Source organism: Dendrobates tinctorius, unplaced genomic scaffold (assembly GCF_039654945.1).
Source record: "Dendrobates tinctorius isolate UK_male_01 unplaced genomic scaffold, ASM3965494v1 ptg000011l, whole genome shotgun sequence".
Lineage (NCBI taxonomy): Eukaryota > Metazoa > Chordata > Amphibia > Anura > Dendrobatidae > Dendrobates > Dendrobates tinctorius.
The window spans coordinates 97,985,995-98,003,685 of record NW_027361679.1 but is presented as its reverse complement, the minus strand read 5'-3'; the positions used below and the strand labels follow the sequence as shown (position 1 = coordinate 98,003,685).

The following is a 17,691-nucleotide window of genomic DNA, read 5'->3' as shown; positions in this document are numbered from 1 at the left end:
AATGATGGGAGTAGGCAGTGATGGGGTGATGGAGAAGGCAATGATGGGAGTGATGGGGTGATGGAGCAGGCAATGATGGGAGTGATTGGGAGAAGGCAATGATGGGGTGATGGAGAAGGCAATGATGGGGGTGATGAGGAGAAGGCAATGATGGGGGTGATGGGGAGAAGGCAATGATGGGGGTGATGGGGAAAAAGAAATGATGGGGTGGTGGGAGAGAATGCACTGATGGTGGTGGTGGAAAGGGCAATAATGGGGGAGGATGGGAGTGATGGGGAGAAGGCAATGATGGGAGTGATGGGGTGATGAAGCAGGCAATGATGGGTGTGATGGCATGATGGAGCAGGCAATGATGGGGGTGATGGAGCAGGCAATGATGGGAGTGATGGGGAGAAGGCAATGATGGGAGTCATGGGGTGATGGAGCAGGCAATGATGTGGTGATGGAGCAGGCAATGATGGGAGTGATGGAGCAGGCAATGATGGGAGTGATGGGATCATGGAGCAGGCAATGATGGGGGTGATGGAGCAGGCAATTATGGGAGTGATGGGGAGAAGGCAATGATGGGAGTGATGGGGTGATGAAGCAGGCAATGATGGGGTTATCGAGCAGGCAATGATGGGAGTGATGGGGTGATGGAGCAGGCAATGATGGGAGTGATGGGGAGAAGGCAATGATGGGAGTGATGGGGTGATGGAGCAGGCAATGATGGGAGTGATGGGGTGATGGAGCAGGCAATGATGGAATGATGGAGCAGGCAATGATGGGAGTGATGGGGAGAAGGCAATGATGGGAGTGATGGGGTGATGGAGCAGGCAATGATGGGAGTAGGCAGTGATGGGGTGATGGAGCAGGCAATGATGTGGTGATGGAGCAGGCAATGATGGGAGTGATGGGGTGATGGAGCAGGCAATGATGGGAGTGATGGGATCATGGAGCAGGCAATGATGGGGGTGATGGAGCAGGCAATTATGGGAGTGATGGGGAGAAGGCAATGATGGGAGTGATGGGGTGATGAAGCAGGCAATGATGGGGTTATCGAGCAGGCAATGATGGGAGTGATGGGGTGATGGAGCAGGCAATGATGGGAGTGATGGGGAGAAGGCAATGATGGGAGTGATGGAGCGATGGAGCAGGCAATGATGGGGTGATGGAGCAGGCAATAATGGGAGTGATGGGGTGATGGAGCAGGCAATGATGGGAGTGATGGGGAGAAGGCAATGATGGGAGTGATGGGGTGATGGAGCAGGCAATGATGGGAGTGATGGGGTGATGGAGCAGGCAATGATGGAATGATGGAGCAGGCAATGATGGGAGTGATGGGGAGAAGGCAATGATGGGAGTGATGGGGTGATGGAGCAGGCAATGATGGGAGTAGGCAGTGATGGGGTGATGGAGAAGGCAATGATGGGAGTGATGGGGAGAAGGCAATGATGGGAGTGATGGGGTGATGGAGCAGGCAATGATGGGAGTGATTGGGAGAAGGCAATGATGGGGTGATGAAGCAGGCAATGATGGGTGTGATGGCATGATGGAGCAGGCAATGATGGGGGTGATGGAGCAGGCAATGATGGGAGTGATGGGGAGAAGGCAATGATGGGAGTCATGGGGTGATGGAGCAGGCAATGATGTGGTGATGGAGCAGGCAATGATGGGAGTGATGGGGTGATGGAGCAGGCAATGATGGGAGTGATGGGATCATGGAGCAGGCAATGATGGGGGTGATGGAGCAGGCAATTATGGGAGTGATGGGGAGAAGGCAATGATGGGAGTGATGGGGTGATGAAGCAGGCAATGATGGGGTTATCGAGCAGGCAATGATGGGAGTGATGGGGTGATGGAGCAGGCAATGATGGGAGTGATGGGGAGAAGGCAATGATGGGAGTGATGGGGTGATGGAGCAGGCAATGATGGGAGTGATGGGGTGATGGAGCAGGCAATGATGGGAGTGATGGGGGTGATGGAGCAGGCAATGATGGGAGTGATGGGGGTGATGGAGCAGGCAATGATGGGAGTGATGGGGAGAAGGCAATGATGGGAGTGATGGGGTGATGGAGCAGGCAATGATGGGAGTAGGCAGTGATGGGGTGATGGAGAAGGCAATGATGGGAGTGATGGGGTGATGGAGCAGGCAATGATGGGAGTGATTGGGGAAAAAGAAATGATGGGGTGGTGGGAGAGAATGCACTGATGGTGGTGGTGGAAAGGGCAATAATGGGGGAGGATGGGAGTGATGGGGAGAAGGCAATGATGGGAGTGATGGGGTGATGAAGCAGGCAATGATGGGTGTGATGGCATGATGGAGCAGGCAATGATGGGGGTGATGGAGCAGGCAATGATGGGAGTGATGGGGAGAAGGCAATGATGGGAGTCATGGGGTGATGGAGCAGGCAATGATGTGGTGATGGAGCAGGCAATGATGGGAGTGATGGGGTGATGGAGCAGGCAATGATGGGAGTGATGGGATCATGGAGCAGGCAATGATGGGAGTGATGGAGCAGGCAATTATGGGAGTGATGGGGAGAAGGCAATGATGGGAGTGATGGGGTGATGAAGCAGGCAATGATGGGGTTATCGAGCAGGCAATGATGGGAGTGATGGGGTGATGGAGCAGGCAATGATGGGAGTGATGGGGAGAAGGCAATGATGGGAGTGATGGAGCGATGGAGCAGGCAATGATGGGGTGATGGAGCAGGCAATAATGGGAGTGATGGGGTGATGGAGCAGGCAATGATGGGAGTCATGGGGAGAAGGCAATGATGGGAGTGATGGGGTGATGGAGCAGGCAATGATGGGAGTGATGGGGTGATGGAGCAGGCAATGATGGAATGATGGAGCAGGCAATGATGGGAGTGATGGGGAGAAGGCAATGATGGGAGTGATGGGGTGATGGAGAAGGCAATGATGGGAGTAGGCAGTGATGGGGTGATGGAGAAGGCAATGATGGGAGTGATGGGGAGAAGGCAATGATGGGAGTGATGGGGTGATGGAGCAGGCAATGATGGGAGTGATTGGGAGAAGGCAATGATGGGGTGATGAAGCAGGCAATGATGGGTGTGATGGCATGATGGAGCAGGCAATGATGGGGGTGATGGAGCAGGCAATGATGGGAGTGATGGGGAGAAGGCAATGATGGGAGTCATGGGGTGATGGAGCAGGCAATGATGTGGTGATGGAGCAGGCAATGATGGGAGTGATGGGGTGATGGAGCAGGCAATGATGGGAGTGATGGGATCATGGAGCAGGCAATGATGGGGGTGATGGAGCAGGCAATTATGGGAGTGATGGGGAGAAGGCAATGATGGGAGTGATGGGGAGAAGGCAATGATGGGAGTGATGGAGTGATGGAGCAGGCAATGATGGGGTGATGGAGCAGGCAATAATGGGAGTGATGGGGTGATGGAGCAGGCAATGATGGGAGTGATGGGGAGAAGGCAATGATGGGAGTGATGGGGTGATGGAGCAGGCAATGATGGGAGTGATGGGGTGATGGAGCAGGCAATGATGGAATGATGGAGCAGGCAATGATGGGAGTGATGGGGAGAAGGCAATGATGGGAGTGATGGGGTGATGGAGCAGGCAATGATGGGAGTAGGCAGTGATGGGGTGATGGAGAAGGCAATGATGGGAGTGATGGGGAGAAGGCAATGATGGGAGTGATGGGGTGATGGAGCAGGCAATGATGGGAGTGATTGGGAGAAGGCAATGATGGAGTGATGGAGAAGGCAATGATGGGGGTGATGGAGAGGGCAATGATGGGGTGGTGGGGAAAAAGAAATGATGATGGGGTGGTGGGAGAGAATGCACTGATGGTGGTGGTGGAAAGGGCAATAATGGGGGAGGAGGAGGAAATGATGGAGGTGGTGGAAAGGGCAATGATGGGAGTGGTGGGGGAGAAAGCAAAGATAGTGGTGAGGGAGAAGAAAATGATGGAGGTAGTGAAGAGGGCAATGATGGGGTGGGGGAGAGGACAATAATGGGATGCCAGGGGAGGAGGACAATGAGGGGTGTTGGGTATTGGGATGGGAGGAAGGGGGACTTATAATGGCCTTAGGAACAGGGAGAGGCAGAGGAACACATTATTATCGCTTATTATGTCTAACACAGTCCCTTAGTTATAGTGTACTCACTAATTCTGTATAACACCATCCTTAGTTACACAGTTCCCTCTTTTATTATGTAGAACACTTCCCTTATTACGTACCATCCTCTCTTGTTATATATGGTGCCGTCCCTTATTATGTAGCTTTCTCTGCTGTTATGTATAGTGCTGTCTCTTACATAGTGTATTCTTGTTAATTTTGTTATTTACAGTGCCCTCTTTTATTACATAGTCCCCTCTTTTTTTTTAGATATAAAATGACTGCTGATCGAGGAGCCGGTGATCAAACTATCAGCCATCAGCTCCTGCATTAGAAAGGAAGCTTTCTCATGCTCCATCAGCCATCTTTGCATTATACAGCTAACAAGACAGGACGATATGTAATAAAAAAAGCAGGGTTCTATATAATTCAATATGTAAGGGACGGTACTGTACATAAGAGAGGGCACTGTGTAAGGGACAGCAATATACATAATAAAGGAGACTATGTGATATATATACATGTATGTGTGTGTGGCTATATAATATCTATATATATATATATATAATCTATATATACACACATGTAGCTTTGACGCTATAAAAGGAGGGGGGCCCAGACACATCTCTTGCACAGAAGCCCCAAGCTGTCAGCATCCGCCCCTGCCCAGGATGCATACAGAAGCGTATTGAGGCCATGGAAGTACATTGCAGTCACAGACATAGCTGTGATTGCAATGCAAAATAAAAGTAAGTCTGCATAATAAAGAGAAAAAAGGGTGGCACTCACCATTTCTAAAATCCAGTCTTTATTGTGACAAATTAAAACATCTTCAGCAGGGAGGGTAGAATGGAAAGAAAAAGTCGAACAACAGCCGTTTTGCACTCCCTTGCACTTCTACGGGTCCTGTTGGTAATGGGAAATGACGAGGCAGAGCAAATACCCTATAGCAAATAAGGTCCTCCCCATTTTTTTCTCTCTCCTCCACCTCACTCAAAAATACCTATGAAATGCCTAATACAACGATATATACATTTTCACATTTAAAATATCATGATCCAATACACCAAACATCAAAGAACCAAAGCTTATATATTTTACAAAGAAATCTATAGAAACATTTTTTGCAAAAAAAAATAAAAAATTTCACAAAAAAACAGACGTCTTAGGCCTCTTTCACACATCTGTCTGTCACCATCAGTCAAAATCCACCGTTTTGCAAAAAAAAACGGATCTGCCATTTTTCTTGGCGGATACGTTTTTATTCCCATTGACTTGCATTATCGGCGGATCTTGACGGATGGTCATCCGTAGGATCCGTTTTTTCACGGATCTGCCAAAATTTGGGCATCTGCTGACATGACTGGACGGACACTGAAATGTTTTTTTGCTGGCCGGATCCGCATTTTCCAGGAAGAATTGCCTTTGCCGGAAATTTAACCCTAAATCCCATTCTGGCGGCTGAGAAATTCTCTTTCCCTCTCCCTCTCCCTCCCTCTCTCTCTCTCCCTCCCTCTCTCTCTCTCTCTCCCTCCCTCTCTCTCTCTCCCTCCCTCTCTCTCTCCCTCTCTCTCTCTCCCTCCCTCTCTCTCTCTCCCTCCCTCCCTCTCTCCTTTTCCCAGGCACGGGTTCCTTTAAAATTCAACCTTACACGGATCCGTCAAAACAACGGTCCGATGCCACCCGTTTCTTTAAATCCGCCTACGTATCCGTTTTCCGCCATTTTAGCGGATTTCGACTGAGCTGAAAAGCGGACGTGTGAAACAGGCCTTAGGGTGTGTGCACACGCTGCGGATTCTGCTGCGGATCCGCAGCAGTTTTTGCTGCGGTGTACAGTACCATTATAACCTATGGTTTCAAATCCGCAGCATGTCACTTCTTTCTGTGGAATCCGCAGTGGTTTCACACCTTCTCCATTGTAGAGGTGTGAAACTGCAGGGGTAAACCGCAGGCTAATCCGCAGGTAAACCTCAGGTCTTTTGACCTGCAGATTTTGCTAAATCCGCACGGAAAATTCCGCAGGTGAATCCAGCATGTGCACACAACCTAATTTGTCATTGAAGCCCGTGGCTTCTAAAGCCCGTGTAGTCATTATCCACCTGGCTTCTCTTCTCAGGAGAAATTTGTGTAAATCCCCCTTGTGGTGGTAAAGTAACCCCTCCCAAACCTGCAAAAGTAGGACACCTGAATGAATCCCCTTCATGTTGTTCTCTAATATGTTTAATGAGTCGTGGAACTCCTTTACATCTACGTATTGAATTCACATGTTCCCGAAATCTAATAAATAAAGGACGAATAGTTTTCCCAATGTAAAAAAACCTGCATGGGCAAAATAAAGCATAAACCACATAATTGGTCCTGCATGAGATGAAATCCCGTACAACATGATTAATATAGCCTCTTTGTAAAGAATGACCTACAAGGTGTTGAGGACAAATAAAAGGAACAGTGGCCGCATTTAAAATTACCCTTAGGGGTACCTATCCCTAGCCAATCTTTTATATCAGCTCTCATGCGATTATGAACAAGTACATCTCGCAGACTCGTAGTTCTCTTACAAGTAATTAATGGTCCCCTGGTGGACATTTCCGATATATATCAATCTCATTCTAAGATATGTCAGTTTTCTCTAATAGTTGCACAAATCTGTCTATCCATTGGACCATACTTGAAGCAAAATTCAAATCTCCTATCACCGGAATTTTTCTTTTTTCTCTTAGTGTCATTTGTTAAATCCCCCAAATTCTCTGATCTTTCTAAGGCTGTGTCTAATAATTGTTTGGGATACCCCCTTTCCCTAAACCTAACCTGTAATATAACTCAGTAGATTGTTTTTTAAAACCTTCAACATTACTATTGACCCTCTTGAGTCTAGGAAACTGACTAAGGCTGTTTGCACACACTGCGGATTCACCTGCGCATTTTTCCGTGCAAATTTAGCAAAATCCGCAGGTAAATCCGGAGGTCAAAAGACCTGTGGGTTTTTTGCGGATTAGCCTGTGGTTTTCCCCTGCAGTTTCACACCTTTACAATGGAGCAGGTGTAAAACTGCTGCGGTTTTGAAACCGCAGCAAATCCGTGCTGAAAAATCCGCACCGTGTGCACTGTGGTTTTTGTTTTCCATTGAATATAAAGGTACTGTACACTGCAGCAAAAACTGCTGCGGATCCACAGGGCCAAATCCGCTGCGGATCCGCAGCGGAATCCACAGTGTGTGCACACACCCTTAGGCTATGTGCACACGGTGCGGATTCTGCTGCGGATCCGCAGCGGATTTGGCCCTGCGGATTCGCAGCAGAACTGCATGTGATGTACAGTAGCATTAAATGCTATGTAAAGCAAAATCCACAGTGCACATGCTGCGCTTTTTTCCGTGCAGATTTGCTGCGGATTGAAAAAAGCAGCATGTCACTTCTTTTGTGCAGTTTTGCTGCAGTTTTCCACCTGCTCCATTCTAAAAATCCGCAGGGGAAAACCGCACAAAACATGCAGTAAAACTGTACAAAAAATGCACTAAATCCGCAGGAAAAATGCAGGTCATTTGACCTGCGGATTTAGTAAAATCTGCGTGGTAAATTCCACAGCATATTCCGCACCGTGTGCACATAGCCTAAAGGGTTTACATGCAGGGGATGCGCACTATTATATTGTAAAAGGGAGTTCGTCGAGGTAGACTTGCGATAAACTTCCGTAATTGACGAACTCCCTTTTACATTATAATAGTGCGCATCCCCTGCATGTAAAAAGTCTTTACCAGGGGACCATTAATTACTTGTAAGAGAAATACGAGTCTGCAAGATGTACTTGTTCATAATCGCATGAGAACTGATAAAAAAGATCGGCTAGGGATTGTTCATATGGATTGGCACCCGTGAATCCATAAGGGCGGTATTTTGACGAGGAGATCACACGTAGTGGTTATTTGGGCTCAGGTGTAGCAGCGGTGCAGGATTTTTTTCTCTGAAATAAAAGTAAGTGTTGGTCTTGGGTAACCTATTTTTCCAAGGCAGATTTAAGAAAACCTGCCGTGGGCTTTATTTTTTAAATGAACTACAGGATGGTAGTGGGGCGGTCTGTTTCCTTCCTGGCCGGGTCTTCCACGTGGCCTACGGCCACAGGTTCTTTGTGAAAACCCTGCAGCAGAGGGTTGAATGTGTCAGTTTTGGTTTGCAAGCATGCAGAGCAGGAGGCTCTGCAGAGCTCAGCCTGTGTAAACCAACACAGAGCCAAGCAGAGCCAAAAGGCCTGGCACACCTCCGCGTACATAGCAGTGCAGTTGCCCGTGGCAACAGGTCTCAGATGCAGACTGTCTGGTTTCCTGGCTGCGATCCAGAGGATACTATTTTGCTTTCTGATCACTGAGAAGGGAATACAGTAACTGGCTTTATATTTGGTGCAGTTTTGATAGAATGCCTGTTTTCTCTGCTGTAGATGTAGCAGTGGTCAGAATGCTGAGCTGTGTGTAACCCTGCTTCCTATGTAAACAGTATACAGTACACTGTCAGTTAGCTGCTTATCAGTGATGGGGAGGGGTTATACAGATTGGCTGGGAGACCTAGTCAAGCAGTGATACTTTCCTGCTGATAAATCACTAATTGTGTTGCAATAGTAATTGTATTTAAACTCCAACTAGCTGATGAGCTGAGTGGCATCCCTGAAATCAGGGTTTCTGCCCATACATTATGTTTCTTTCAGAGTATATAGCAAAAACCTCATGACAGATACCCTTTAAAATATGTCTATGCTGGCTGACCGTGACCATATAAACACTAAATAAAAGTGTTTCTGAAAAAGACTTCAGAAATAGCAATATAATATTATTATTAATTTTTTTTTAATTCAAATCAGTGCGACCTCTCCACTGTGTATTGCTGGGCCAGATGTTAACAGTATATGTATGAGACTCTAGAAGAGTTAGTAGTCTCTAAAGCACAGTATAACAGGCTTATAGCTAGCATGTTCATTTTCTAGATATAGATTTTTTTTTCTTAATAAAAATGATAACCAGTGATGATCATGACTATATACATTAGATATCAGTGCCAGCATTATACCATAAGATGACTGTCACAATGACATAAAAAAATAGTACTACACAATAGAAATGATGTTTACATTTTTCATAGTTACCTACTGTGGCCACTGCATACTGAGTAAGGTTTTTACGTTGTAAAGGGGAGCATGCTCTCCATGTATTGGATCTAGGCTGGTAGATATACAGTTCTTGCTCTTCTTTCTCATGTTTTCCACCAAGAATGTATAAGGTGTCATACGTTCTGCTGGTTGACATCACTTCACCCATGGTGCGCCATGTAATAGGTGGGTTGCTATTCAAGGTTTCTAAAAGATTGAAATAAGTATCTTGGCCTTTTGCTCTTTGAATTCGCTTGACGAGAACATCAAGGAAGGTGAGGCTAAGAAATGCCGGTCTCACCAGCGCAACTAACTCCTCGAAATTTTTCTCTCTTGTAGTGTCCACCATGACCCATTTCATTACAGCATCAAACACGAGATCTTCACTGGATACGTACAAATCATCAGTTTGTAGTAACGTTTCTAGAGTTGCCTTGTCCAGCTGAGTGAATTCATCTTCATAGTCATGCATAAGCTCAGATAAGTGTGTAACAGCTACACTGACTGCGGATTCATACAGTTCTATACATCCATATTGCTGGGAGTAGGACATCATACCCAAGCAGTTGGACACTTTTAATTCACGGACAAGAAATGCAATGCAGAACTGCTTAGCTTTCCGCAAATCAAGAAAATCTGCAGTTTCCAAGAGATCCGTGACATTTCCTCGGTTCAGTTCCATACTCCCATTTTTTACGAAGTCCAGTAGAGTCTGAAAACATTCCTTGCTTAAACCATTAAGATTTATTTTATGTAACCTACTCTCTTTAAATCCTCCATAAAACATTATTTGGAAATAGCTACTTTCTGCCGCTAATACAGATTTCTCCACATGGAAGAGTTTCCGATCAACTTCAAGAATGACGTCGTCCACCTCGTCCATTTTTAGCTGATGCTTATGACATCCTACTGAACTGGAAAACTAGATAATATAATTAGAAGATTAAAAATGAAGGAAATCTGCACACAACTCACTGCTCAACCCACAGCCATATATTCGCTTGTTGAGAACGTTTTCTGTGCCGTGTCCTACTTTTCCTGAAGATTTCCAAAACACCGTGACTCGTAAATTCTGAAGACACATGTAGTCTGTGGCAAAGCTTGAACCTTGACAAGGCTGCTGTTCCAAATATAGCTTGCTATTCTGTAACTTCTGCTCCTGTCTTTCAATTTCTAAAAGAATCATTTGAAGGGAGAGGCCTCCTGAGTTTAGGACTAAAATCAATGTAATGAATAAATTAAACTATCATTTCAATTATCAATATTTTTACCTAGCAAGAAACCAAAGTATTCCTGCATGTATAGAATCTATTTATTCCAAGTAGCCAAAACGACTGTTTTCCAAACCCGTTTGTATCAGAAAGCTGGTCCGAATTTTGGATTAAATTCCCACGATGAATATTTCATGTTGCAGTTTTCTGCGCCATTTCTACACCTGTTAGGTAAATTAGGTAACTAGTGTTTTTTCATTGAGTGCGGGTACTCATTTTTTTTCTGCTGCGGATTTTGTCTCTTTTTGGTATGTCGTCTTATAATTAAAGCTAATTTGTTTTGAAAACGTTCTTTTTTTACTTAACTTTGATAACATTTTACTGATAAAAACATTAATAGTATTTCCGCTTTAGAAATTCTATGAAAACGTAGTTGTGGGTTTTTTTTAACTTGTGGTTTTTCCTCATCTCATTTAAGTTTTTGAAAAAAAAATCTACAAATGAAACACATATATACTGTAGATAAATAGATATGGGATAGATAGATAGATAGATAGATAGAATACATAGATATATCCATAGATATATCCATAGATATATAGCCATAGATATATCCATGGCTATATATCTATGGCTATACTGTATATCTATGAAAATATATATCTATGGATATATCTATGGATATATCTATGGCTATATATCTATGGCTATACTGTATATCTATGGAAATATATATCTATGGCTATATATCTATGGCTATATATATATGGCTATACTGTATATCTATGGAAATATATATCTATGGATATATCTATGGCTATATATCTATGGCTATATATCTATGGATATATCTATGGCTATATATCTATGGCTATATAACCATAGATATATATATATATATATATATATATACACTAGCTGAAGAGCCCGGCGCTGCCCGGACATAGTAACTAACTGTGGTTAGTTATAGCAAATTATAATTATCCTCCATCCCATAGTCCTGTGCCCATATACCCATCACACATCCTCCATCCCATAGGCCCGTGCCCATATACCCATCATACATATCCTCCATCCCATAGTCGAGTGCCCATATACCCATCACACATCCTCCATCCCATAGTCCCGTGCCCATATACCCATCACACATCCTCCATCCCATAGTCCCATGCCCCTATACCCATCATACATATCCGCCATCCCATAGTCGAGTGCCCATATACCCATCACACATCCTCCATCCCATAGTCCTATGCCCATATACCCGTCATACATATCCTCCATCCCATAGTCCAGTGCCCATATACCCATCACACATCCTCATCCCATAGTCCCGTGCCCATATACCCGTCATACATATCCTCCATCCCATAGTCCAGTGCCCATATACCCATCACACATCCTCCATCCCATAGTCCTGTGCCCATATACCCATCATACATATCCTCCATCCCATAGTCGAGTGCCCATATACCCATCACACATCCTCCATCCCATAGTCCCATGCCCATATACCCATCACACATCCTCCATCCCATAGTCCCATGCCCATATACCCATCATACATATCCTCCATCCCATAGTCGAGTGCCCATATACCCATCATACATATCCGCCATCCCATAGTCCCGTGCCCATATACCCGTCATACATATCCTCCATCCCATAGTCCAGTGCCCATATACCCATCACACATCCTCCATTCCATAGTCCCGTGCCCATATACCCGTCATACATATCCTCCATCCCATAGTCCAGTGCCCATATACCCATCACACATCCTCCATCCCATAGTCCCGTGCCCATATACCCATCATACATATCCTCCATCCCATAGTCGAGTGCCCATATACCCATCACACATCCTCCATCCCATAGTCCCATGCCCATATACCCATCACACATCCTCCATCCCATAGTCCCATGCCCATATACCCATCATACATATTCGCCATCCCATAGTCGAGTGCCCATATACCCGTCATACATATCCACCATCCCATAGTCCAGTGCCCATATACCCATCATACATATCCGCCATCCCATAGTCCCGTGCCCATATACCCGTCATACATATCCTCCATCCCATAGTCCAGTGCCCATATACCCATCATACATATCCGCCATCCCATAGTCCCGTGCCCATATACCCGTCATACATATCCTCCATCTCATAGTCCAGTGCCCATATACCCATTACACATTACATACTACATACATACTACATGCTACATACATACTACATACATACTACATACATACTACATATATTCTACATGCATGCAACATACATATATACTACATATATACCACATGCATGCAACATGCATACTACATATATACTACATGCAACATGCATACTACATATATACTACATGCATGCAACATACATACACACAATATATATACTACATGCATGCAACATGCATATATACAACATATATACTACATGCAACATACATACTACATATATAAAACATGCATGCAACATACATACTACATATATACTACATGCATGCAACATACATACTACATATATACTACATGCATGCAACATGCATACTACATATACTGTATACCACATATATACTACATGCATGCAACATACATATATACTACATATATGCTACATGCAACATGCATACTACATATACAGTGGGGAAAAAAAGTATTTAGTCAGTCAGCAATAGTGCAAGTTCCACCACTTAAAAAGATGAGAGGCGTCTGTAATTTACATCATAGGTAGACCTCAACTATGGGAGACAAACTGAGAAAAAAAAATCCAGAAAATCACATTGTCTGTTTTGTTTTCATTTTATTTGCATATTATGGTGGAAAATAAGTATTTGGTCAGAAACAAAATTTCATCTCAATACTTTGTGATATATCCTTTGTTGGCAATGACAGAGGTCAAACGTTTTCTGTAAGTCTTCACAAGGTTGCCACACACTGTTGTTGGTATGTTGGCCCATTCCTCCATGCAGATCTCCTCTAGAGCAGTGATGTTTTTGGCTTTTCGCTTGGCAACACGGACTTTCAACTCCCTCCAAAGGTTTTCTATAGGGTTGAGATCTGGAGACTGGCTAGGCCACTCCAGGACCTTGAAATGCTTCTTAAGAAGCCACTCCTTCGTTGCCCTGGCGGTGTGCTTTGGATCATTGTCATCTTGAAAGACCCAGCCACGTTTCATCTTCAATGCCCTTGCTGATGGAAGGAGGTTTGCACTCAAAATCTCACGATACATGGCCCCATTCATTCTTTCATGTACCCGGATCAGTCATCCTGGCCACTTTGCAGAGAAACAGCCCCAAAGCATGATGTTTCCACCACCATGCTTTACAGTAGGTATGGTGTTTGATGGATGCAACTCAGTATTCTTTTTCCTCCAAACACGACAAGTTGTGTTTCTATCAAACAGTTCCAGTTTGGTTTCATCAGACCATAGGACATGCTCCCAAAACTCCTCTGGATCATCCAAATGCTCTCTAGCAAACTTCAGACGGGCCCAGACATGTACAGGCTTAAGCAGTGGGACACGTCTGGCACTGCAGGATCTGAGTCCATGGTGGCGTAGTGTGTTACTTATGGTAGGCCTTGTTACATTGGTCCCAGCTCTCTGCAGTTCATTCACTAGGTCCCCCCGCGTGGTTCTGGGATTTTTGCTCACCGTTCTTGTGATCATTCTGACCCCATGGGGTGGGATTTTGCGTGGAGCACCAGATCGAGGGAGATTATCAGTGGTCTTGTATGTCTTCCATTTTCTAATTATTGCTCCCACAGTTGATTTCTTCACTCCAAGCTGGTTGGCTATTGCAGATTCAGTCTTCCCAGCCTGGTGCAGGGCTACAATTTTGTTTCTGGTGTCCTTTGACAGCTCTTTGGTCTTCACCATAGTGGAGTTTGGAGTCAGACTGTTTGAGGGTGTGCACAGGTGTCTTTTTATACTGATAACAAGTTTAAACAGGTGCCATTACTACAGGTAATGAGTGGAGGAAAGAGGAGACTCTTAAAGAAGAAGTTACAGGTCTGTGAGAGCCAGAAATCTTGATTGCTTGTTTCTGACCAAATACTTATTTTCCACCATAATATGCAAATACAATGAAAACAAAACAGACAATGTGATTTTCTGGATTTTTTTTTCTCAGTTTGTCTCCCATAGTTGAGGTCTGCCTATGATGTAAATTACAGACGCCTCTCATCTTTTTAAGTGGTGGAACTTGCACTATTGCTGACTGACTAAATACTTTTTTTCCCCACTGTATACTACATGCATGCAACATACATACTACATATATACCACATGCATGCAACATGCATACTACATATATACCGCATATAGACTACATGCATGCAACATACAGTGGGGAAAAAAAGTATTTAGTCAGTCAGCAATAGTGCAAGTTCCACCACTTAAAAAGATGAGAGGCGTCTGTAATTTACATCATAGGTAGACCTCAACTATGGGAGACAAACTGAGAAAAAAAAATCCAGAAAATCACATTGTCTGTTTTTTTTTCATTTTATTTGCATATTATGGTGGAAAATAAGTATTTGGTCAGAAACAAGCAATCAAGATTTCTGGCTCTCACAGACCTGTAACTTCTTCTTTAAGAGTCTCCTCTTTCCTCCACTCATTACCTGTAGTAATGGCACCTGTTTAAACTTGTTATCAGTATAAAAAGACACCTGTGCACACCCTGAAACAGTCTGACTCCAAACTCCACTATGGTGAAGACCAAAGAGCTGTCAAAGGACACCAGAAACAAAATTGTAGCCCTGCACCCGGCTGGGAAGACAGAATCTGCAATAGCCAACCAGCTTGGAGTGAAGAAATCAACTGTGGGAGCAATAATTAGAAAATGGAAGACATACAAGACCACTGATAATCTCCCTCGATCTGGTGCTCCACGCAAAATCCCACCCCGTGGGGTCAGAATGATCACAAGAACGGTGAGCAAAAATCCCAGAACCATGCGGGGGGACCTAGTGAATGAACTGCAGAGAGCTGGGACCAATGTAACAAGGCCTACCATAAGTAACACATTACGCCACCATGGACTCAGATCCTGCAGTGCCAGACGTGTCCCACTGCTTAAGCCTGTACATGTCCGGGCCCGTCTGAAGTTTGCTAGAGAGCATTTGGATGATCCAGAGGAGTTTTGGGAGAATGTCCTATGGTCTGATGAAACCAAACTGGAACTGTTTGGTAGAAACACAACTTGTCGTGTTTGGAGGAAAAAGAATACTGAGTTGCATCCATCAAACACCATACCTACTGTAAAGCATGGTGGTGGAAACATCATGCTTTGGGGCTGTTTCTCTGCAAAGGGGCCAGGACGACTGATCCGGGTACATGAAAGAATGAATGGGGCCATGTATCGTGAGATTTTGAGTGCAAACCTCCTTCCATCAGCAAGGGCATTGAAGATGAAACGTGGCTGGGTCTTTCAACATGACAATGATCCAAAGCACACCGCCAGGGCAACGAAGGAGTGGCTTCGTAAGAAGCATTTCAAGGTCCTTGAGTGGCCTAGCCAGTCTCCAGATCTCAACCCTATAGAAAACCTTTGGAGGGAGTTGAAAGTCCGTGTTGCCAAGCGAAAAGCCAAAAACATCTCTGCTCTAGAGGAGATCTGCATGGAGGAATGGGCCAACATACCAACAACAGTGTGTGGCAACCTTGTGAAGACTTACAGAAAACGTTTGACCTCTGTCATTGCCAACAAAGGATATATCACAAAGTATTGAGATGAAATTTTGTTTCTGACCAAATACTTATTTTCCACCATAATATACAAATAAAATGAAAAAAAAAACAGACAATGTGATTTTCTGGATTTTTTTTTCTCAGTTTGTCTCCCATAGTTGAGGTCTACCTATGATGTAAATTACAGACGCCTCTCATCTTTTTAAGTGGTGGAACTTGCACTATTGCTGACTGACTAAATACTTTTTTTCCCCACTGTACATATATACTACATGCATGCAACATACATATATACTACATATATACTACATGCAACATGCATACTACATGCATGCAACATACATACATACTACATATATACCACATGCATGCAACATGCATACTACATATATACAACATATATACTACATGCATACTACATATATACCACATGTATGCAACATACATACATACTACTAGTGTTGAACATTCCGATACTGCAAATATCGGGTATCGGCCGATATTCGCTGTATCGGAATTCCGATACCGAGTACCGATATTTTTTCAATATCGGATATCGGAATCGGAAGCTCCCATAATGCAAAGAGCCACTGCTGTGGCTCTGATTGGCTGCCGAAATGATGTCATCATGATGCGCCATCAGTTCGGGCATTCCGGGGGGTCTATGTCGACTGCCCAGGGGTCTGTACCGGCCTGCCGGGGGGTCTGTGCTGACTGCCCGGGGCTCTGTACCGGCCTGCCGGGGGTCTGTGCCGACTGCCCGGGGGTCTGTGCCAACTGCCCGGGGGTCTGTGCGGACTGCCGAGGGTCTGTACCGGCCTGCCGGGGGGCTGTGCCGGCCTGCCGGTGGTCTGTACCGACTGTCCGGGGGTCTGTGCAGGCTGCGGGGGTGTGTACCGGCCGGCCGGGGGGCTGTGCCGGCCTGCCGGTGGTCTGTACCGACTGTCCGGGGGTGTGAGCGGACTGCCGGGGGTCTGTACCGGCCTGCCGGGCGACTGTGCCGACTGTCCGGGGGTCTGTGCAGGCTGCGGGGGTCTGTACCGGCCTGCCGAGGGGCTGTGCCGGCCTGCGGGTGGTCTGTACCGACTGTCCGGGGGTCTGAGCGGACTGCCGGGGGTTTGTACCAGCCTGCCGGGGGGCTGTGCCGGCCTGCCGGTGGTCTGTACCGACTGTCCGGGGGTCTGTGCAGGCTGCGGGGGTGTGTACCGGCCTGCCGGGGGGCTGTGTCGGCCTGCCGGTGGTCTGTACCGACTGTCCGGGGGTGTGAGCGGACTGCCGGGGGTCTGTACCGGCCTGCCGGGCGACTGTGCCGACTGTCCGGGGGTCTGTGCAGGCTGCGGGGGTCTGTACCGGCCTGCCAAGGGGCTGTGCCGGCCTGCCGGTGGTCTGTACCGACTGTCCGGGGGTCTGAGCGGACTGCCGGGGGTTTGTACCAGCCTGCCGTGGGGCTGTGCCGGCCTGCAGGTGGTCTGTACCGACTGTCCGGGGGTCTGAGCGGACTGCCGGGGGTCTGTACCGGCCTGCCGGGGGGCTGTGCCGGCCAGCCGGGGGGCTGTGC

General features: G+C 45.9%; 1 protein-coding gene across 1 annotated transcript in view; it reads right to left on the bottom strand.

Annotated features, from left to right (window-relative positions):
• LOC141100176 (kelch-like protein 23) overlaps positions 1–10,707 on the bottom strand; it is a 63,520-nt gene extending 52,813 nt beyond the window's left edge. The window contains exon 1 of the mRNA XM_073588469.1: positions 9,213–10,707. Coding sequence (XP_073444570.1) covers positions 9,213–10,098 — 886 coding nt within the window. The 5' untranslated portion in view covers positions 10,099–10,707. The remainder of the gene's footprint in view (positions 1–9,212) is intronic.
• Between the last annotated feature and the right edge of the window lie 6,984 nt (positions 10,708–17,691).